Source organism: Pristiophorus japonicus, chromosome 3 (assembly GCF_044704955.1).
Source record: "Pristiophorus japonicus isolate sPriJap1 chromosome 3, sPriJap1.hap1, whole genome shotgun sequence".
NCBI lineage: Eukaryota > Metazoa > Chordata > Chondrichthyes > Pristiophoridae > Pristiophorus > Pristiophorus japonicus.
The window spans coordinates 124,132,161-124,155,625 of NC_091979.1; the positions used below are offsets into that span (position 1 = coordinate 124,132,161).

At 45.9% G+C, this 23,465-nt stretch overlaps 1 protein-coding gene across 6 annotated transcripts in view; it reads right to left on the reverse strand.

The window, feature by feature from the left end:
- The window catches only part of sestd1 (SEC14 and spectrin domains 1), a 241,966-nt gene that overhangs the window by 64,152 nt on the left and 154,349 nt on the right, over positions 1–23,465 (reverse strand). For all 6 annotated transcript variants that reach the window (XM_070874797.1, XM_070874796.1, XM_070874798.1 and 3 more), the window contains one exon: positions 14,284–14,381. In XM_070874797.1, the coding sequence (XP_070730898.1) occupies positions 14,284–14,381 (98 nt within the window). The remainder of the gene's footprint in view (positions 1–14,283; positions 14,382–23,465) is intronic.

Consider the following 23,465-nt stretch of genomic DNA (forward strand, 5'->3'; position numbering starts at 1 on the left):
GGAGAAAAGCTTAATGGTGTGGGTCAATGAGAGTTAACAAGAAGGAGTTGGTACCAGCATGGTCAAAATCAAAATTAAAGTTGTATCCCTGCTTAAATAGTAAGGCATATTATTTAAGGCTTTGAGAAGTAATTCCTGTTCAAAATGATCTTAGGTGATGCATTTGCATCACACAAATTTCATGCTGACTTTGAAGATAAACTAACTCAATTTTCAACATTTTATATTGGAGCAGTGCAATAACACAATTTCAAACTGTCCTGCATTAGAAACAATGCAAACTCTGCTGCTTGCACCCTAACTCGCACCAAGTCCCGTTCACCCATAACCCCTGCGCTCACTGACCTATGTTGGCTCCTGGTTAAGCCATGACTTGATTTTAACATTTTCTTCCTTATTTTCAAATCCCTCCATGGCCTCGCCCCTCTTTATGGGCCCAATTTTCCCCAACCCCTTTTTTCGGCGCACTTACCTTAAATGTGCCGACTTTGCGCGCTGGAAACGGCGCCGAAAAAAAGGGGCCCCATCCTGCCCGTTCTGCCGACTCTCCGGTGTCCCAGCGTGGTGTGGCTGGTGAACTGGCGGGGCAGAGCAGCAGGCCAGCGCAGAAAGCACTGCTGGAAGCTGCGCGCATGCGCAGTGAAGTCTGCAAGCATGCTCCTGCCCTCCCAGCACATCCTGTGGGCTGTAGGCAGGATGCTCACAGCCCCTATCCCCGGCCGAAGGGACGCCCGATCTCGCCGCACCCTATCCCCGGCCAAGTGGCCTCCCGCACCGGCCGTCCGCTGAGTTCCCGGGCGAGGTAGGACTTCAGTTTTATTTTTTATTTATTGATGATTGTGCTTGAGAGTTTTGATGGGGGGGGGGGGGGGGGCGGGCGGACTTCAAAAAAAAACTTGATTCTGGCATAAAGGTAGCACTTCTATTTTTTATTTGTTATTGATGGATTGCTTATTACTTTTTGTGGTTTGTTTAGTGCTTTGTAAGTCTTGGTGCAGGTCCTCTGCTTCCTTCTATTTTTTATTTGTTATTGAATGCTTATTTTTGAGCTTTGTTTAGTGCTTTGTAAATGTTGGTGCTTTAAATGTACTAACCTGCGGTAATTTCTTAACTACCCGCAAGGTTTTTCAGAGCTGGTCACATACGCTGACTTAAGTCGATTTGGAGTAAGTTTTAGCTGACCAAAATGGCATAACTGGCCAAACCTGGCGGAAGTGTCTTGGAAAAAAAAACGAACTAAAAAAAAAATCGTACCGAACTGACTTACTCTGGAGCAAATTTTGGGGGGGAAAATGGCATTTTTTTTTTAAACTAACGCCAGAAAAAACAACTTACTCCAAAAAAATTGATGCAAGTCATGGCCAAAATTGGGCCCGATCTCTGTAACTTCCCTATCTCTGTAACTTCCCCCGGCCCTACAACCCTCCGAGATATTTACACTCCTCCAATTCTGGCCTTTTGTTCATTCCCGATTTTAAATTACTCCACCATTGGCGGCCGTGCCTTCAGCTGCTGAAGCCCCAAGCTCTGCAATTCCATCTCCGCCTCTTTCCATTGCTTTCCTCCTTTAAGACATTCCTATCATTCCTCAAACAATTCTGCAGTATATTCATTATAACCACCTTAAAACCTACCTCTTTGTCCTTATGTGGCTGGGTGTCAAATTTTGTTTGATAATGCTCCTGTGAAGCACCTTGGGATGTTTTACTACATTAAAGGCACTATATAAATTGCTGTTGTTGATAACACTTGATATCCGATAAATACATTAAAAGGATTTGTATTTTTATCGGGCCTTTCACGACCTCAGAACGTCCCAAAGCACTGTACAGTCAATGAAGTAGTCACTGTTGTAATGTACGAAACGCGGCAGCCAATTTGTGCACAGCAAGTTCCCACAAACAACACTGTGATAATGACCAGATAATCTATTTTTGTGATGTTGACTGAGGGTTAAATATTGGCCAGAACACCAGAGATAACTACTCTGCTCTTCTTCAAAATAGTGCCAAGGAATCTCTCATCTGAAAGGCAATATCTCTGATAGTGTGGCACTCCCTCACTACTGCACTGGTGTGTCAGCCTAGATTTTTGTGCTCAAGTCCCTGGAGTGGGACTTGAACCCACAACCTTCTGATTCAGAGATGTGCCACAGCTGACACACTAGTATTGTAAAAGGCGGTAATTAGATTTCCATTAGTACTACAGGCCATGAAGAGTTACAAATCACTATAATGCTCAACTGCATGGCGATTTAAACTAAGTAAGCTGCTTATATTGTAAATTAAAAAATCCGATGTTTATAATAAGATTTCCAAGGAACACTAGTGGAAGTACATCTTAAAAAGTGGATGAACAAGGTTCTGAGGCCGGATTGGACTCTTGGACCTGGCGATCTGCCTAATGCGAAATGTTCTCATCCTGAATTCAGTCAGACACTGCTGTACTTTCCATCGACAGAGAAAACTACAAAAAAAACAGAACATACAGAGTACTGATCCCCAGGAAATCAATGGGGTGAAAATTCCAGTTGGAGGATTCCTTCGAATGAATCCCTCTGACTCAAAATATTTTTAACAAAAATACCTGGTGGTCCTGGAGGTGCCTTCGATTCCGGTCGGAGGCCTTCACTCCATGAGTAGCATACAGGGAGATAAAGCTGGAGTCACGTGGACCACCAATCATTCTGTACTATTCTCATTGATAATAATGGGAACTACGTTTTTACGAGTTCCCATTATTATCAATGAGAATAAACCCCTAAAACAAGAAACACAACATAATAAAAAAACAACTCATATTTAAAATTAATTGAAATTAAAGTTAATTAAATGTTTTAGAAAAAAAAATATTGTGGGGGATTTTTTTTTTTTTTTTATGTGTTTTAATAGGGTTTAAAATAAACTTACCCGAATGGACAGGGTTTTTATTATAAAAATGTGTATTTAAATTTAATTGTTATAAGTTTTAAAACTCTTACGCGAGTAAATGTAGGCTCTGCGTCTGCTTTTACCAGGCGCAAGAGTTTGAAGGACATTCGCTGGGGATGAGTTAGGCAACAGTCATAGACATAGAAACATAGAAATAAGTGCAGGAGTAGGCCATTCAGCCCTTTGAGCCTACACCATCATTCAATAAGATCATGGCTGATCATTCACCTCAGTACCCCTTTCCTGCTTTCTCTCCAGACCCCTTTAGCCATAAGGGCCACATCTAACTCCCTCTTGAATATATCTAACTAGCATCAACAACTCTCTGCGGTAGAGAATGCCACAGGTTCACAACTCCTTATCTCGGTCCTAAATGGCTTACCCCTTATCCTTAGACCGTGACCCCTGGTTCTGGACTTCTCCAACATCGGGAACATTTTTCCTGCATCTAACCTGTCCAGTCCCGGTCAGAATTTTATGTTTCTATGAGATCCCCCTCTCATTCTTCTCAACTCCAGTAAATACAAGCCCAGTCGATCCAGTCTCTCCTCATATGTCAGTCCTGCCATCCCAGGAATTAGTCTGGTGAACCTTCGCTGCACTCTCTCAATAGCAAGAATGTCCTTCCTCAGATTTAATAATCATCTTTAATAATTGATTCCAACATTTTCCCCACTACCGATGTCCGGCTAACCAGTCTATAATTCCCCGTTTTCTCTCTCCCTCCTTTTTTAAAAAGTGGTGTTACATTAGCTACCCTTCAGTCCATAGGAACTGATCCAGAGTCGATAAACTGTTGGAAAATGATTACCAATGCATCCACTATTTCCAGGGCCACTTCCTCAAGTACTCCAGGATACAGGCTATCAGGCCCTGGGGATTTATCGGCCTTCAATCCCATCAATTTCCCTAACACAATTTCCTGACTAATAAGGATTTCCTTCAGTTCCTCCTTCTTGCTAGATCCTCTGTCCCCTAGTATTTCCGGAAGGTTATTCGTGTTTTCCTTCGTGAAGACAGAATCAAAGTATTTGTTCAATTGGTCTGCCATTTCTCTGTTCACCATTATAAATTCACCTGATTCAGATTGCAAGAACCTAAGTTTGTCTTCACTAATCTCTTTATCTTCAGATATCGATAGAAGCTTTTGCAGTCAGTTTTTATGTTCCCAGCAAGCTTCCTCTCATACTCTATTTTCCACCTCCTAATTTAACACTTTGTCCTCCTCTGCTGGATTCTAAATTTTTCCGAGTCCTCAGGTTGGCTGCTTTTATTGGCCAATTTTTATGCCTCTTCCTTGGATTTAACACTATCCCTAATTTCCCTTGCTAGCCATGGTTGAGCCACCATCCCCGTTTTGTCTTTACTCCAGACAAGGATGTACCATTGTTGAAGTTCATCCATGTGATCTTTAAATGTCTGCCATTGCCGATCCACCCATCAACACTTTAAGTATCATTTGCCAGTCTATTCTAGCCAATTCACTTCTCATACCATCGAAGTTACCTTTCCTTAAGTTCAGGACCCTAGTTTCCGAATTAACTGTGTCACTCTCCATCTTAATAAGGAATTCGACCATATTATGATCACTCTTCCCCAAGGGGCCTCGCAGAACAAGATTGCTAATTAGTCCTCTCTCATTACACATCACCCAGTCGAGGATGGCCAGCCCTCTAGTTGGTTCCTCGACATACTGGTCTTGAAAACCATCCTTAATACACTCCAGGAAATCCTCCTCCACCGTATTGCTACCAGTTTGGTTAGCCCAATCTATATGTAGATTAAAGTCGCCCATGATAACTGCTGTACCTTTATTGCTCGCATCCCTAATTTCTTGTTTGATGCTGTCCCCAACCTCACTATTACTGTTTGGTGGTCTGTACACAACTCCCACTAGTGTTTTCTGCCCTTTGGCAGCTCTACCCATACAGATTCCACATCATCCAAGCTAATGTCCTTCCTTACTATTGTGTTAATTTCCTCTTTAACCAGGAAACCTAGCCCACCTCCTTTTCCTTTCTGTCTATCCTTCCTGAATGTTGAGTTCCCAGCCTTGGTCACCCTGAAGCCATGCCTCTGTAATTCCAATTATATCATATTCGTTAATAGCTGCCTGCGCAGTTAATTCATCCACCTTATTACGAATACACCTCGCAGTGAGGCACAGAGCCATCAGGCTTGTCTTTTTAACACACTTTGTCCCTTTAGAATTTTGCTGCAATGTGGCCCTTTTTGATTTTTGCCTTGGGTTTCTCTGCCCTCCACTTTTACTTTTCTTCGTTTCTATCTTTTGCTTCTGCCCCCATTTTACTTCCCTCTGTCTCCCTGCATAGGTTCCCATCCCCCTGCCATATTAGTTTAAACCCTCCCCAACAGCACCAGCTAACACTCCCCCCAGGACATTGGTTCCGATCCTGCCCAGGTGCAGACTGTCCAGTTTGTACTGGTCCCACCTCCCCCAGAACTGGTTCCAATGTCCCAGGAATTTGAATTCCTCCCTCCTGCATCACTCCTCAAGCCACGTATTCATCTTAACTATCCTGCTATTTCTACTCTGACTAGTACCCAATCTCACCTGCGCGAATGTCCTTCTCCCGGGGATGTGGAGGATCTGTCAAGAGAAATCTTGACAGATCAGAAAGTTGGTTCTTGGCGCATGCGCACCACGCCCCATAAACAGGCTATGGCAAGGCCTCACCAGGTCCGTCCTCACTTCATACTGCGAGGCCAGAATTTTAGGCCCAATGTGAATTTTGCAGTTCAGGATATAGCAGTGAATAAACCGATTAAGATTTGAGAAGAGAAATAGCTAAATGACTTCATAACTTCACCGCTGGAGGTTGTTTCAGAAATCAGAATCTTAGGAAATGGTGCATATCTAAAGCCATAGATGACTCTGAACATAATGGAAATTAATCTCCGTGGGAGTTCTCCCACCTTGTCCTGCGTAACTTCGGAGAAGCAGCGGAAAACCTAGAAAAATTACTGCTTTTCTGGAGTTTCTGCAGCTCTTCCACTGAAGTTACAGGGGACAATCAGCCCCTAATGGTCTGTTGGAGGCCTTGGCCTGACCATTTAGAAGTTGTTGACATATGTGGTCACTGAGCATTACTTGGAGGACACCAATTTTGCATGCGAGGTTTGCTGAACCTAAAGCTTTCTAAACTGCTATTGCCATTTCGGATTGTACTTTTACTTTTTTTTTCTCAAAATGTAGACGATGTAGGAAAGGTCAGACATACTACCTTTTCCCTGAGTAGGTAGTGGAAGATCTTAACAGTTTTTTTTAAAAACAACTGAGTGCTTGCATGGCAACAACTACAACCTGCATTTATACACTGCTTTTAATATCGAAAAAAACATCCCAAGGCTCTTCACAAAAATGTAATCAAAAAACAAAATAGAAGCCGAACCAAAAGGAGATATTAGGAGAGATAAATGGATTTAAAAAGGGTCTTAAAGGCAGACTGGAGATGTAGCAGTAGTAGGGAACCATGATGGTGATTTGAAAAGGAGGGAACAGTAAAACTAAGGAAAGGGAACCATTTACAATGTCAACATAAGAACATAAAAAATAGGAACAGGAGTAAGCCATACAGCCCCTCAAGTCTGCTCCGCCATTCAATAAGTTCATGGCTGATCTGATCATGGACTCAGCTCCACTTCCCTGTCCACTCCCCATGACCCCTTATCCCCTTATCGTTTAAGAAACTGTCTATTTCTGTCTTAAATGTATTCAATGTCCCAGCTTCCACAGCTCTCTGAGGCAGCAAATTCCACAGATTTACAACCCTCAGAGAAGAAATTCCTCCTATCTCTGTTTTAAATGGGTGGCCCCTTATTCTAAGATCATGCCCTCTAGTTCTAGTCTCCCCCATCAGTGGAAACATCCTCTCTGCATCCACCTTGTCAAGCCCCCTCATAATCTTATACATTTCGATAAGATCACCTCTCATTCTTCTGAATTCCAATGACTAGAGGCCCAATCTACTCAACCTTTCCTCATAAATTAACCACCTCATCTCCGGAATCAACCTCGTGAACCTTCTCTGAACTGCCTCCAAAGCAAGTGTATCCTTTCTTAAATATGGAAACCAAAACTGCACGCAGTATTCCAGGTGTGGCCTCAGCAATGCCTTGTATAGCTGTAGCAAGACTTCCATCTCCTTTGTAATAAAGGCCAAGATACCACTGGCCTTCCTGATCATTTGCTGTACCTGCATACTATCCTTTTGTGTTTCATGCACAAGTACCCCCAGGTCCCACTGTACTGCGGCACTTTGCAATCTTTCTCCATTTAAATAATAACTTGCTCTTTGAATTTTTCTGCCAAAGTGCATGACCTCACACTTTCCAACATTATACACCATCTGCCAAATTTTTGCCCACTTAGCCTGTCTATGTTCTTTTGCCCACTCACTTAGCCTGTCTATGTCCTTTTGCAGATTTTTTGTGTCCTCCTCACACATTGCTTTTCCTCCCATCTTTGTATCGTCAGCAAACTTGGCTACATTACACTTGGTCCTTTCTTCCAACTCGTTAATATAGATTGTAAATAGTTGGAGTCCCAGCACTGGCATGGGATCAACTAGCATGTGTATTAGAATGGAAAATTCAGTAGTCAGTAGTTTATTGGGAATGGGATCAAGAGAACAGGATGTGGTTCTCATGGACAAGATGAACATCGGGAAGGCATGGGGAAGATGGGAAAGAAACAAGAGCGAGATGCAGGTTCAGAACTAGGGTGAGTAAAACCTGGGGGATACATGATGCTATTAGAAGTCATTGCATGTATAGGGAACCAACAGGGAGTTAGATATGGCCCTTACGGCCAAAGGGATCAAGGGGTCTGAAGAGAAAGCAGGAAAGGGGTACTGAGGTTGAAAGATCAGCCATGATCTTATTGAATGGCAGTGCAGGCTTGAAGGGCCGAATGGCTTGCTCCTGCACCTAATTTCTATGTTGGATATTAAAACAGAACATAGCTCCTCTGGTTATTTTTTCTGGTTACAAGTTGCCAGAATTATTAAATCACATTTCACATCTCAAACTCTTGATTGCTCGTCCAGTACTATAACTACTATAACTAAGTCTCTTGCAAATGATTTTCATTGAAAAATGTGTCTAATAAGCAACCTCACATTTGGCATTTCAGTTGAAGACGGGTGGGGGGTCGGGGGGGGGGGGGGGGGGAGAAGTGATGTATGTTATTCTCAAAGATTTAATGTAACTTTGAGACTTCTGAAATTGCTTCATGAGACACGTAGTAACTTGGGTCTGCACGATCATCTACATTTAAAACAATGCACCACTTCTATTGGACTGGTGGCACAAAAAATGAGCAGCATTTCGTAGAAACGCCAGGTGAATCCTAAGGACCACCCAGTCAGAATGTCCTGGAGCTTTATACAATGCGACAGAAGACAAAGTCTGCCATTCACTTCCTACATTGTAATGGCAACATTTTATATGGTAAGCACTTAGTTTCTCCAGAACCAGTTAAGCTAGGCTTTACTTGAAAGATAACTTTTGCCTCAATAAAAGAACGAATCTTCACATTATTTGCAAATTCCATACATATAAAGGAACAGCAGTCTTTCAAGTCACAAATGTCACCATGATTGGGTAGAGCATAATTTGCTCAGTAGTATTTGATTGTTTAAAAAACAAAGTTTTGAGCAACACAAAATCTTACTCAGACATGTAATTAGTACTTTAACCAAAATGTTCTCCCCTGGGATTTCCTTCCTCTAAATAATGCAATTTCATGCACCCTGCTGTCAGTCATCCTTTAGGTTGTGTTGGTAAAGTTTTGGCAAAAACAGTATATTCCCTCAGTATCTAACACCATGGTATCCACAGTCTACAAGACAAACTAAAATCAAGACTCCCGGTCCCAGATCACAATCACCATTAGTAGAATCATATTCTTTAACAGCTACAGATCTGAAAATATTAGAGACCAAAATCTGCATCACAGGAAGAAACGCAATCAATTTTCCCCAATGCCGTTTTTTGGCATATTACAAGAGATACGCCAGTTTCTTTTGGCCCCAACTCCTCCAAAAAAAAACTTGCAAGTTTCCCCATTCCAATTTTTGAAATTGGTGCCGTGCAGCCTGTCCTTTAGCTTCGGAGTGTGGAGCCGAATGTCTGCACTGAAAAAATGATGCTCCCCCCTTCTGCGCACACGCGGAAAAAAAACATGTTTTTTACGTGACTGTTATGAGCACGCATGCCCAGTACAGCTCCCGGTCTGCAGTCGACCAATTTTAAAGAGCCGGTTGTGTGCGAGAACTTTAATTCTCAGTGGAAAAATTGGAAATGCAATATGCAACGCGGCTCAAGGACCAAGAATTTCTCACAGGACGAAGTGGAGGTACTAGTTATTGTAATTGAGGTCAGATGGCACGAGCTGGACGACAGCAGAGGTCACATAAAAGTTTCACCAAAAGAAATGAAGAAATGCTGGAACCAACTTGCACAAGAGGGGTGATCTTATAGAAACATTTAAAATAATGAAAGTGATAGACAGGATTGAGGCAGGGAGGTTGTTTCCACTGGTCGGGGAGACTAGAACTAGGGGACACAGCCTCAAAATACGGGGGAGCCAATTTAAAACAGAGTTGAGAAGGAATTTCTTCTCCCAGAGGGTTGTGAATCTGTGGAATTCTCTGCCCAAGGAAGCAGTTGAGGCTAGCTCATTGAATATATTCAAATCACAGATAGATAGATTTTTAACCAATAAGGGAATTAAGGGTTATGGAGAGCGGGCGGGTAAGTGGAGCTGAGTCCACGGCCAGATCAGCCATGATCTTGTTGAATGGCGGAGCAGGCTCGAGGGGCAAGATGGCCGACTCCTGTTCCTAATTCTTATGTTCTTATGTTCTTATTAATGTTGGGGAAGTCCAGAACCAGGGCTCATAGTCTAAGGATAAGGGGTAAGCCATTTAGGACTGAGATGAGGAGAAACTTCTTCACCCAGAGAGTGGTGAACCTGTGGAATTCTCTACCACAGAAAGTTGTTGAGGCCAATTCACTAAATATATTCAAAAAGGAGTTAGATGTAGTCCTTAATACTAGGGGGATCTTGGGGTATGGCGAGAAAGCAGGAATGGGGTACTGAAGTTGCATGTTCAGCCATGAACTCATTGAATGGCGGTGCAGGCTCGAAGGGCCGAATGGAATGCTCCTGCACCTATTTTCTATGTTTCTATGTTTCTATAAGATTACTGTGCAATGGTGACCACCCAGAGGTCTGGAGGCCAGTGCAAAAAGTGGCAGGACTTTGGTCAAGTAGTTAGTGTAGGTAGCATTTTCATTTATTCACTGAAATTGCAGTAAATGTGACCATCTGTATGAGCCACCCAGCAGAAAGACACCCACTCTAAAAGGTTATATGTTCATCTTTTCAGAGGAAGGTGGCCCACAACAAAAGGGAAAGAACTCGAACAGGAGGAGGCCCGGCAAATCTGAACCCACTGACACCCTTGGAAGAGAGGGTCGCTGCTTTGATGGGTCCTGCCTGGAGAAAAGCAATCATCACTGCACAAGCTGGGCCCACACTCGAGGGAGAGGGTCCTGCAAATTCCACAGTCTGGCTTTGCTAAATGTTAAGTACTGCGCGGGCCAGCCATGGGGAGGTTTCCGTCAGCTACGCTTCGGTTGATGCCCAATGTGCTATCATTCATCGTGGACCTTCAAATGAGCCTGCTGCCTGCGCTGTGTGAGCCTACTCATGCCACCCTGCCCCTCCTCTGCTGCTAACCATTTGTCTGTTCTGTTATAGTTTGCAGAACTTGAGGCCAACCCCAACGAGGCTGAAGTCGATACAGAAGATTATTCAGACGCGGACGAGCCTGAAGAGGAGAACATCTTCCAATTCCACCTTCCAGACCAAGAACTTGGGGGTGAGGGGGAGGGGGAGGATGAAGCCCCCACTGTTGTACTCACTCTGGAGGAGGTGCAGGTGCTGCCCATTGAGGTGCCAGCCCCTTTCCTGAGTGGTACAAATGTTGGGACATTCCATGGTTTCTCACAGTCCGAGGCTGTGGATCCCAGTGGGATGCAGCGAGCCACACCCAGGGTGAGGAGTGGAAGGAGAGCTAACAGCGCTCTCCTGAGGTGCAGGATCTAACAGATGTGGTTCAGATGATGGCAATGAGTGCAGAGAGCATTGACCTTACGCAATCACTCCTGGACACCATCAGTGGGGTGGGTGATGAGGTATTGTTGGGAGAAGTAACAACATGCTCATGAGAAATGGGAACACTGTCCGGGCACATGAGGGAAGGAATGTTGCAGGTAGTGGAGACACTGTCAGGGTACATGAGGGAGGGAATGTCGGAGTTAGCTGCTGCAATAAGGGAACACGCCCACACCCCGCGGCCATTGACAGAATCAACTGCCACTCCCACTCCAATCCCCAGACCCGCCTCTGAAGAGGCCCAAGCCGGGTCTTCCACATTACCGCCTGCCCACGCCCCCCCCCCCCCCCATCAACAAGTAAGCATTACCCAAGATGCTCAAAAGAATAAGCTTGGTCCCAACCCGAGAAACGCTGCGCCAGGGTGAAGTCCCCAAGGCCAAGTGCAGTGGGCGGTCTTAGAATAAGGTGGAGGAGAGATGGGTGTACCTTTCTTTGCTGCTGTTGTTGTTATTATTGTTGTTGTTACTGTTGTAACTGTTCACATTAAACGTTTTTTGTAAGTGATGTAAATTTACAAGTTTAAAAGTTTGTAAGTGATCTTAATTGAAAACTTTAAAGTTTTACAAGAATATTTTTATTAAAGTCAAGTATAAACAAGTGTTCGTTAAACTTTTGAATAAAATCTATTTTAAATTATAACTGAATCATGTCTATTATTTGTTCCATTACCAACACAACATTTTGAACTAAAGAAGAACAATTTCTATTATTTGTTCCATTAACACAACACAACATTACAGAACAGGTCCAAACAGTAAACATCGTCCATTTGGAATAGTTGCAGCTGAGCCTTTCGACAGCAAAGCGTTCACGGATGAGTTGCTGGCACAAGGCTCGAGCAATCAGTAAAGGGGCACAACGGCCCGCCCTCCTCTGTCATCGTGCTCCAGGGTCAGGTAGTTGCATGGCTTCCTCCTCCCCCTCATCATCTGTATGTTCCTCCTCATTATCAGCCACTCTCACCTCAGGTGGGTCTTCTACTACCAGGTGCTGTTGCCTCATGATGGCTAAGTTATGCAGCATGCAGCACACAACAGTGAACTGACCGACAATCTCAGGGGAGTATTGCAAGTAGCCTTCGGAATGATCCAGGCATCGGAAACGTTGTTTCAAGATGTCAATGGTCCTCTCCATTATGCTGCAAGTCGCAATGTGTGACATGTTGTATTTCCAGTCAGCTTCCATCTGGGTTACGTGTAGGGGCGCCATGAGCCAGGTGGTGAGACCATACCCTTTGTCTCCCAGCAGCCAGCTCTGCCCTTCTGGCTGCTGCTGAAACATGGCAGATATAGCGCTCTCACGTAGGATGAACGCATCATGGGTGCTCCCAGGGTATATTGCATCAACTTACATGATGCGATGCATGTCGTCACAGACAAGCTGCACATTCACGGAGTGGAAGCCTTTTCTGTTCCTGTACATCTCGGAATCCTCCAAAGGTGCTTTCAAGGCGATGTTGGTACAATCAACGCAGCCTGCACCTTTGAGAAGCCAGCAATCCTGGAGAAGCCCACAGCCCTGTCTCGCATTGCCTGAGCGGTCATGGGGAACTTTAAGTAGTAATTTCTCCGAGCATATAGTTCAGCTGTCACCAATGCAGATATGTGTTGCATGTTGAGAAATGGCGCACACATCCCCAGTTGCGGCCTGGAATGATCCAGATGCATAGAATGAAAGTGCAGCTGTAACCTTTACTTTAACTGACAAAGCAGTCCTCCTGACGCTTCTAGGTTGCAGGTCTGCTTTTACTAACTCACAGATCTCGGTTACAACTACTTTGCAGAAATGCCATCTTCTCACACAGGTATGAACGCCTGTCTCGATATACCCGATGTGGATAAGGCCTCCTGCCCATCATCCTACGTGCTCCGAGGTTCATCATGCGATGATGTCTAATCAATCATCTCCTCCACAGCACCTTCATGCAGAAGGCTTGCACGAGGTATGGCATTGTCAATATTGCCCCCATAATTAAATTGTACTTTTGCAAGAAGCTCAAAACCGCAGGACAAAGAACTTAAGCCTTCTTTCCTCTCTCTCTCTCTCTCTCTCTCTCTCTCTCCCTCTCCCTCTCTCCCTCCCTCCCCCCCAAAGTCGAGGCCCTAGTATGGACCACACTCTGGTCTGTGCATGCGCAATAGGCTTGCTTAGAACGAGAAGCTAGGAATTCAATGAAGACATTTGGGGCAACGAAGTCTAATACAATTCTTTCATTTTTTTCCCCAAACGACTACCCCACCACTGACCGAATGTCTCCTCACCAGGCTCGAGGGTCGGCCAGCAGAATCGCTCCCTCACCCAGACACAGGGGCTCGGCGAACACACCACCACCCACCCGCCCCACCCCCCGGGCTTCTTTTGAAGCTGCTGTATGTATAAGGGTTTTCATCCCTTCAGTTCGGCTTCTACTCCACTCCCCTCCCCTCGGGCTTCTTTTGAAGCTGAACCCTGAGCCTGTGTCCGGGCGAGGGAGCAATTCTGTCGGTCGACGCTCCGACCCTCGAGCCCAGTGAGGAGACGTTTGGTGGTGGCGTGGTACTTTGAAAAAAATCAAAAATTAAATAATTGCGTTAGACTTCCAATTTCTCCCTTTTGACTTTGAAACAATTAAGCTTCATGATGCATATTCCTTGCCTTCTTGACTCCCTCCTAAACTTCGCCTAAAAACAATGGCGTCTTTCTGCACCGATTTTTTAATGTGCACTGGTTTTTCTTAAGTGCCCCGAAGATTTTTTGGGAGTGGTCACATACGCTGTCCTCGGAAAAATGTAAGTTGGCCAAAAGTGCTTAAATCTGAAAAACTGGCGCAGACATCAGGTTACCCACCCCCCATGACACAAAAAAAACCACTAACCTAAAAGCATCGTATTTAAGTAAATTATGCCGGCGCAGAAACTTTGGGGAAACTTGGATATTATAATTTACGCCAAAAAAAACGGTGCAGATAATTGGGGGAAATTGAGCCCATAAACTTTCAAGATTAATAGAAAACATCCAAATCCAAAAGGAAAAAGCAGTGCGACAATTAGCAAATTAAAAAAAATCTGAGGCTGAGTTAGGATAATTAGACAAGACTGTAAAGATTAACAAACATCACAAGTACTTATGAAACTACAAATCATCATGTACACATTTTCTTCCTACCTTTCTTTCTCCTGTTGATTGGCTCTCTCGGATCCATTATTAATTAAAGCTAGTTCATCCAGCAATGATGTAGATTCCTTTGTGAATTTTTCAAAGACCTAAGTTCAATAAGAAAAAGATTTTTTGCCCCAAATTTTCAGCTGTAAGATATTTCACTTTTGAACTGATATTCCAGTTAAAACTAACTCGCTCAGAACAGATGCAGAATATTATTTTGATTCAACAATAAGGATCGGGCTAGACAAGGTTAAGAAAAAGCTACTTTCATTCAGCAAAGGGCACCTCAAAAAAATTTTAATTCACCAAAATCACATTAAAAGAAAAACATAAACATCTCTTAATCACTACAAATTTGTCAACACGATTGGTTTAGCTTCTTAAGTGATCTATTCCGGTGTCAATAGTTGCTTTTGTTGAACAAGGCTATATTTCTAACCCTGCAAACATTAAGGGCTGGATTTTCGGGTTTTTGCGATTTCGCCCGTTTCCGGGGCAAATCGGCGGAAGATTTTTTTTTTAGCGCCGGGTTAGCGTTAGCACAAAGCGCCAACTCCAGCGTTACACAACAGATTTTGTGCACCGGAGCCGAAAAAAATCGTCCCTTCTGCGCATGCGCAAACTTTTTTGGTTTCTTCCTTCCTGCGCTTCTGGTCAGTTGTCCGATCGCAAATGGAGCGACCATGCGCATGCGCTGTACACACCCAGGGCTGAATCAGCCATTCTACTTTTGAATTTGATAATTGAGGAGCACATCATGATTGAGGAGTCCAGACAGCATACAAGGAGATTCACACCAGAGGCAAACGAGGCTCTAGTTGGGGCTGTGGAGAGGACAAGGGATCAGTTGTATAGGAGGGGTGGATCTAGACACCTCCCAACAATGCTTAACAAGATATAGATGAAAATAGCTGAGGTGGTCTCTGCCTCCGACACTGTGATTCGAAGTAGCACCCAGTGTCAAAAGAAATTTCACGATTTCACCAGGGTCGTCAGAGTGAGTACCATTTTAATTCGTGCACTTCTTCATTACTGAAATTATAAATCAGACACATTATTTGTTCTGATGCTGTTGCTGACTCTGAGCACTCTGTGGGTTGCCTCCTAAAATGCATGACACATAGGTCGGCTTAGTTTGGCATCCTATTTGCCATGAATGATCTTTACACATTATTAAGAATGCTTTCGGAGATCTCATACGTTCCCACACTTCGATGACCTCCTGATGAACCATGTGCAAATTCAAAGGTCATTAAACAGAGGACTCTATTACATTCAGGCACTATGGTATAAGTACTTTGGTGGCTCTCTGTGTGTGCCACAACACATGCAACCTCCTAGGCCAATAAACATTACATTCACACAGTATGATATAAGTGCTTTGGTGGCTAACCTCTGGAAAACATTCCCATTTTCATCTTTGCAGGCAAAGGCGGTGCACAATCGGCGGGAGCAGCGGCGCACAGGCGATGGTCCAGCTCACACCCTGCCCTCACTGACATTGAAGAGCGAGTGGCAGGCCTCATCGACATCTCCGGTCGGGCACCTGCCGGTGAGGCTGCTGAACCCAGATTGGAAAGTGAGGCTAAGTCCTGCACACTCCCTGGGCTGGGCTGGGGCAATGTGATGCAGTGTCTGTGGACTAGGGTTGGAGTAGTGTCATGTGGTGTCTGTGGACTACATATAATGGAATAGCAGCGGTCCTTCAAATGAGCCAATGCTATGTGACCTTCCTCATGTCATCCTGACCCCTCCCCTGCTGCTAACCACTCGCCTGTTGCTTTCTACTTCCAAATGACCAGTCACAGGCGCCACATCCCTCTCAAGAACCCTCCACATCAGGCCATCATGTGGACAGGGGGGGGGGGGGGGGGGAGGAGGAGGAGGAGGAGGAGACCAGTGATGAGCCTATTGCGGCAGGACTGATGCGCTTGACACCTCTTTTGCCACTGGCAAACATGTCGTCTGAGGATGATCCCACATTTGACACCTCCGAGGCTCCTGGGACTAGTGGTGTGCAGCAACACAGTTCTAGGGTCGAATCCCATATGCCATTTCTCCAGAGGGTGAGTCGGCAAAGTCGGTCTGTTGACAGACAGGCAGACATGGAACTGGGCATGGTGGGACTATCCAGGGAGAGCGTCCAGCTCACCCGACAGCTCTTTGATGTCCTGGGTAGGATTCCCGCGAGCATCGACAAACTCACTGCGACCATTACGGAGGTAGGGTCACAAATTGTCGGTGCGAGCCATGAAACTTGTGAGACCATCAATACCCACGCGAGGCTGATGGTCTCCAACAGCGACACTGGAGTCCCCGGTGTGACACCCAGACCCACATCACCTGTGACTGACGACGCCAATCAAGAGGCGGGCCAGTCAGAAGCCAGGCCTTCCATACCACGAGCTTCTCCAGTTCATCCCCAGATGGCGTCTCCAATGTCTCTCTCCCAATACAGCAGGACTCTGGCCACCTTGCTGCATGAACTCGAACCCTTGCTGCCACTTTGGGTCGGGGCATCAGGCAAGGTGGGGGGGGGAGGGGAGGAAAGAGTCGGTGGTAAAAGATGGTTGGGGCAGGGGTTGTTGTTTTGTTGTTATTTTATTAAAGTTTTAAACGTTTTCCAATTATGTTTATATAAAGTTATAAAAGTTCAGAATGTTTAATAAAGTTTCAATGCTTCAAAATTATGTTTACAAAGTTCTAAAAGTTTACATTTTTCATAAAATCGGTTGTTCATCTTAACCATTCCCGTGTAGTGTTTCATTTGCAGAACGAGAGGGGAAATAATCAACATTGTGAGATAGAGTGGCCAGGCAACAGTCAAATGTGCCATTCACTCTTCAAGCAAAGCATTCAATTATGAGCTGCTGACATAAGGCTGTTGCAGCGGCGAAATTTCCACAATGCCGCCCCTGTGGTTGTGGTGGAGGTGGTGTGGGCATGCGTTCCTCGCCAGGCTCCTATTCCCCATCTTCCTCATCCTCCTCTCCTGGGTCATGAGCCAGGTGACGAGGCCATAACCTGTGTCTCCCAGCATCCAGCTCTGGGCTTGTGGTTGACGCTGGAACAGGCCTGAAACAGTGCTCTCACGCAAGATGAAAGCATCATGGATGCTCCCTGGATATTGGGCATTGACTGCCATGATGTGCTGACTATGGTCGCAGACAATCTGTATGTCCATGGAGTGGAATCCCTTTCGGTTTCGGTAAACCTCTGGATTGTTTAAAGGTGTTCACTGGGCGATGTGCGTAAAGTCACTGGCACCCTGAACATTGGGGAAGCCAGCAAATCGTCCAAAGCCTACAGCCCTCTCATTCTGGGTCTCCTTGGTTATTAGGAAGTTTATGAAGTCCAGCCTGCGTGCATACAGTGCAAAAGTCATCTGGCAAATGCAGCAATGTGTAGCGTGCTGCGAGATAGAGCATATGACCCCTGCTGATACCTGAAAGGAATCAGAGGCAAAGAAAGCAAGTGCGGCAGTCACTTTCATCTCGATGGACAGTGCAGGCCTATTGCCGCCGGTAGGCTGTAGGTCTGCCTTTATGAGGTGGCATATCTCTGTGACCATCTCTTTGTGGAAGCACAGCCTTCTAACGCACTGTGCCTCACAGAGCTGTATGTATGAGTGCTGTTCCCTATAAACTCGTTGGGGGGGTAAGGTCTTCTCCCCATAAGTCTGCGACCTCCTTGATTACGTTCAAAATGATCAATAAGATTTCTTGCAGCTCGACGCCGTATAAATATAACAGCCAAGAATAATGGCTGACATAATATAGCCCCCATCTTTTAAAATGTCCTTTAAAACACACTATAAACTCACATAAAACTTCAGTATGAAAAACGCAGCCTTCTTCTCCCAATCTTTTTCGATAGTGAATTAGTCAAGACAGCAATGGCCACTATATAATTGGCTTATGCCCCAAAGACAATGACAGATGATTTAGTGACCCTTCTGGAAAGCGCACTCGTATGGATGCTGAGTGAGAAGAGGCTGCACACCTGGCCGTGCCTTTCCCTATCCATCCCCAAACAGCCAGTTCTATGGAGGCTAGACAAGGGAATGGAGGAAAGCTAAGGAGGGTGCAAAAAGGAAATGAAAAGTGGACAACTGAGATTTCTTGCTCTTTAAAACTTAAATAAAACAGGCACAATTTATGAGCTGCATGAGACATCGATTGGAAAGGAGCCTTAAGCATTGCCAAACAAACATCACTATAATGTCAGATTGGTGCAGTTATGCAGCATTGGAGTGGTGTTTCAAATCAGTCTGACACAAGATCTCGGGCTATAAATTCAAGTGACAAGCAGAGCACCATTAAATGCCATTAAAAGCAGCATTATTTTTTCTTTAACGAATTATTCAACAGAAGGTTGGATTAGATTTAAAGATGGTATTTTAAAGATCCTTTTTAAAGATGGAGCCATTAGCGCCGGGTGCGGCCTGGGTCCAACTGCTTTTTGCTGGCGGGTTCCTGGGCGGACGCCAAATCAGACGATATGCTCGAAAGTTCCACCCAGGATGCTAGCACAGCACTGCATGCCAATTGATGTCATCCAAACGCTGAAAGCATCTTTTCGCGCCGCCGCAAAATCACTGCCGAAAGTTCTGCCTGGGCCCAAAATGTTGTGCGCCTCACTTTACGCCAAAAAAAAAAATTTTTGCATCCCGCCCAGGTGCTAAACAGGGCACAAATGAGCCCTGTTGTGGCATTATTCACGGCGTGGCAGTAAGTATAGCTGCGACCTATAAATGTTTGCAGCTCCGTCCCAGAAATTCGCCCGAAATCCAGCTACGTTGATCAGGGGTGCGAAATCAGTTGTTACATACAAAACCATAGTGCAAAAAATGCAAGTTTAATTGCGCATGCGCAGAGGCCCGCTATAGTTCCCGAGCCCAGCCGAATGTTTAGGGTGTGGCACTATAAGTTTGCGCATGCGCAGTTCCACCTGTGCACCTTGAGCAGAGCGGGAAAATGGAGGAGCGGGAAGGACGCCAAAGAGCACGCTGCCTTTCATCCACGGCCACGGAGGCACTGATACAGGTTATAGAGAGGATGTGGCCTGCCTTGCATCTTACTGGAGGAAGGAGGCCCATGCCAAGAGTTTTTTTGGAGTATTTGAAGGGAGATAGCACAGGAGGTCTCTGCGAGAGACACGGTTCCTCGATCTGTGACCCAATCTCGCAAGAAGTTTAACGACCTCACGAGGGTCGTCAGGGAGAGTACCTTTCACATTAATGCACTACTGCCGTGGTTGCAAGATCACTGCCTCACACAATGTAAAGTCTTTGAGGAAGCTGCCCCTTCTCTATGTGTTCCAGGCCAGGGTATGGGTTGGTGAAGCCACCTGAAAGCTGGAGGCTCAGTTCACCAGTCATGCCCTGCGCATTCAGGCGGCGCCTTATTCATTCTTGTCTCTTCTCGCATTACCCTTTGACTCTTGATATACGTTTGCCAAACGTCACCCTTAGCCGCAATGCTAGGTGGCTCTAAACCTCCTCCCAGCCTTCCCACATACTCTGTGCGCAGCCATGCATATTATAATGCACATCTTTACACTTCGACAGTAGCAGCTACTCTACTATGGAAGGCACATGTGCCACATGATGAGCTGCACACTTCCCTACACCTTCTTCTCGTTCTTATTGTAGAGAAAATTGGCTCATAATCGCCTGGAGCAGCAGGGTACCGGAGGTGGAATCCTGATCTTCAGGACCTCACTGAGGTGGAGCAGCGAGTGTCAGCCCTCATGGGCACCCCCAGTTCACGCCGTGACGACAGAGAGGCAGAGCCCCCTATGGACAGTGACGGTATGTGAATGGTGTGCGATTTATGCGAGTTCCTTGACCTCTGATATCAAGTGGCCGACCTACTACCTTTACATCTGGATGTCCAATGCCACCTTCCTCTTATCTCCCTCCCCTGCTGCTAATCACACGTCTGTTCCTTTGTGCTTACAGATGATCAGCCAGAAGCACAGCAGCCTGGCTCTGAACCGTCAACATCAGGCGACAGGGGACATGACAAGGGAGGGGACGACAGTGTGCTCACTGAGCGGGAGACGCGATCAGTCCCACCGAGTGGGGACACCACATCGGTGGAAAAACCTGAATTTGAGGGGTTTGAGGAGCCAGAGGTTCCTTGCCCCAGTGGCCTACAGCAACGCCCAGCAGTATGGGGAAGCTCAGAACCCAGCTTCCCAGAGAATCCCGCTGAAAGATAGGCAGACGTGGACCTGAACTTGGTGGCTATGTCCAGGGAGACCACGCAAATGTGCTGCGATCTCATGGGTGCATTGGAGAGGGTCCCGCAGAGCATCGGTGCACTTGCTGTGAGTGTGGCGGAGGCTGCCTCAAGCACTGCCTGTGCATCTCAGGAGTCCAATGAGACCATTCTTGCCCACTCAGAGGGAGATGGGCTCGACGAGCGATAGTGGAGTCCCAGAGGGGATGGCGTGTGCCATGGCTGACGTGGGGCAGCAGCAATCGCATCAAAGGCTCATGCAAGAACTTTGTGATGTGATGCAGACTGCTGCGTTTCAGGCTCAGTGTGCTCTGAGTCAGTCTCAATGTGATGCCAAGCAATCATTAACCACTGCCATCCTCTCTGTGTTCCCCATAGTCCGATGGGGAAGTGACGTTGACAAAGCAGGCCAGCAAGTTGTGCTCACATATCGTGCTCCATATGCTGCGCTCTGTGTGAGTGGCAGTGGGTCCCTGGAAATGGATCCTCAAGATGACGGCATTCCAGCTCCCACCACTGCCACTCCGCCTTTGCACCTAAATCCAGCTATCCCAGACTACTGCCGCCGATGCGGAGGTGGTGGAGTCCACAGCTGGGCCTTCCTGTCTGCCCCACACACACAGCAGCACTCGAGCAGCCTTGCGGCTGACATGCGGCTCTTGCACCGGCAGCATCGCCACGCTGCCTCTACCGTGGATGGTGCTCCTCCTGGTGTGGCTGGCCATTCGGGATCTCATCAGGCTCCTGTTCCTCGTCCTCATCCTCCTCCTCCTGAGGAGGTGGGGCAGCAAACTCCGCTGGAAATGCCTGGCCCTTCATGATGGCTAAGTTATGTAGCATGCAGCACACCACAATTAATTTCGACACCTGTTGAGGGGTGTATTGAAGGCTGCCTCCAGAGCAGTCCAGGCATCGGAAACACTGCAATGAGCACCCCTATTGTATGCTCGATGGTGTTGCGTGTGGCCGCAAGGCTATCATTGTAGCGATGTACCGCTTGTGTGGTGGGGGTGCAGCGGGTGGTCATAACCCAAGTGGCTCGGCCATATCCTTTGTCCCTGAGCAGCCAGCCACGTCCTTCCCGTGGTGGCCGAAACAATCATAACACACTGTTCTCACGCAGGATGAAAGCATTGTGTGCTCCCTGGATGACAGGCATTCACTGCGTGTGGTCGCACACCAGCTGCGCATTTAGGGAATGGTCCCTTTCGGTTTCTGAATACCTCTGCATTGTCGAATGATGCTTACAAGGCCACGTGTGTGCAATGGCTCCTTGAACCCTCAGGAAGCCCGCAATCGTGCCAAACCCACATGCCCATTCATTCTGGCTCTCCCTGCTCATTGGGAATGTTATGAAGTCCATTCTGCGGCGTAGAGAGCCTTTGTGACATGCCGAATGCAGCAATGTGCAGCGTATTGAGATATGCTGCATATGTCCCCTGATGCAGCCTGGAAGGAGCAGGAGGCATAGAAGGCCAGCGCCACAGTGACCTTCACTGCGATGGGCAGCGCAGTCCTGGTGCCAATCAATGTGAGGCTGCAGGTCTGCCTGTAGATGATGGCATATCTCTGCAAGCACTTTCTTTCAGAAGCACAGCCTTCTCACACACTGCTCCTCAGAGAGCTGGAGGTATGAGCGTTGCTGCCTGTAAACACGCGGTGGGGGGGGGAAAGTGAGGCCTCCTGGCCAGGCATCTATGGCCTCTCTTCATTCATGGCCCGACATGGCCAACAGCCTTTCTATCTTGACGCCACCCAACAAGAGCATGGAGTAGGCGACACTGACGAACTAGTAATGCCTCCATTAAATAATTTTAAGTTAAGTTGTAAGGACCCTGTAATGGCAGATAAATCTGCCGCTTTAAAGTCAGAGGTTCACGCAGCGTGCTGTGCACAATCGTTGCACTCAATGTGACCTCCTATTTAGGATCCTCCTCCCTCACTTTAAATACGCTGCAAATAGTGCCTAATCGACCGTGGGACCGCCTGGTTTTTCAAGCGTGACGTGGGGCGGATGTTAAATGCGGCGTTTCCACCTAATTTAGCAACCGGGGTGCTAGCGAGATATTGCACAACGACTGACGTCATAATAATTAAACTACAGAGCAAGGCGGTAGTGTTTTGTGCCACCGCAAAACCGGCATCAAATTTCTCGGCAGGGCGCTGGAAGCTGGCCGCCTGGGCTGTAGGCATTTTGAGACACAGAGGAGCAATCCAACCGAAAATCCAGCCCATCATGTCTCACATCTGATATTGTGTGTTAAAAGTTGCTTAGCTTATGTGGAGTCTCTCAGATAAGAATTAGTTCAAATCAGATCAGTTTTGCTTCCTTTTTTTTATTATTATGCCTCATTGGTAACTCATTAATAACGTGATTTTATTATGATATTGTTGTTAATGCAGAGTACCAAAAAAATACAATTTAAAAACTGCTAAATTTTCCAATTTCGGGCTACTGCTGAATTTCAGGACAGTTTGATTCAAGAGAAAGATTGTGCAAGATCGAGAGAGAAAAGAGGATTCATTCGCAATAACTGTGCTGTAATTGCTTATGTTCACTTCTTCAGCAGAAGATTCCAAAGGATAATTGGTCCCTTGTGGACAATAACCTGGCCTTTATGAATGGATTATCGTAGTATTACTTAATTTTAAATTGTTTTCCATGCTCCCAAGTGCTCTTTAAATTATAAGTATTTTAACCTGTAAAAGCTCAACAGATTACATCAGTCCAACATTGTACTTGGCGGTAAAAATGAAAAACAATATTACGTATGTCCCTGCAGTTGTTCACATAAAATTCTTGTCTTCGGTGATTTAAGGGAATTTCTAACAGGAATATTTCATCCATTTCCTGTTACTGCACATGTGAAATTGTGCAAGGGTCACCGGGAATTCTTTCCAATACACAAAAGACAGGTGCTCAGAGCATATGTAACATGA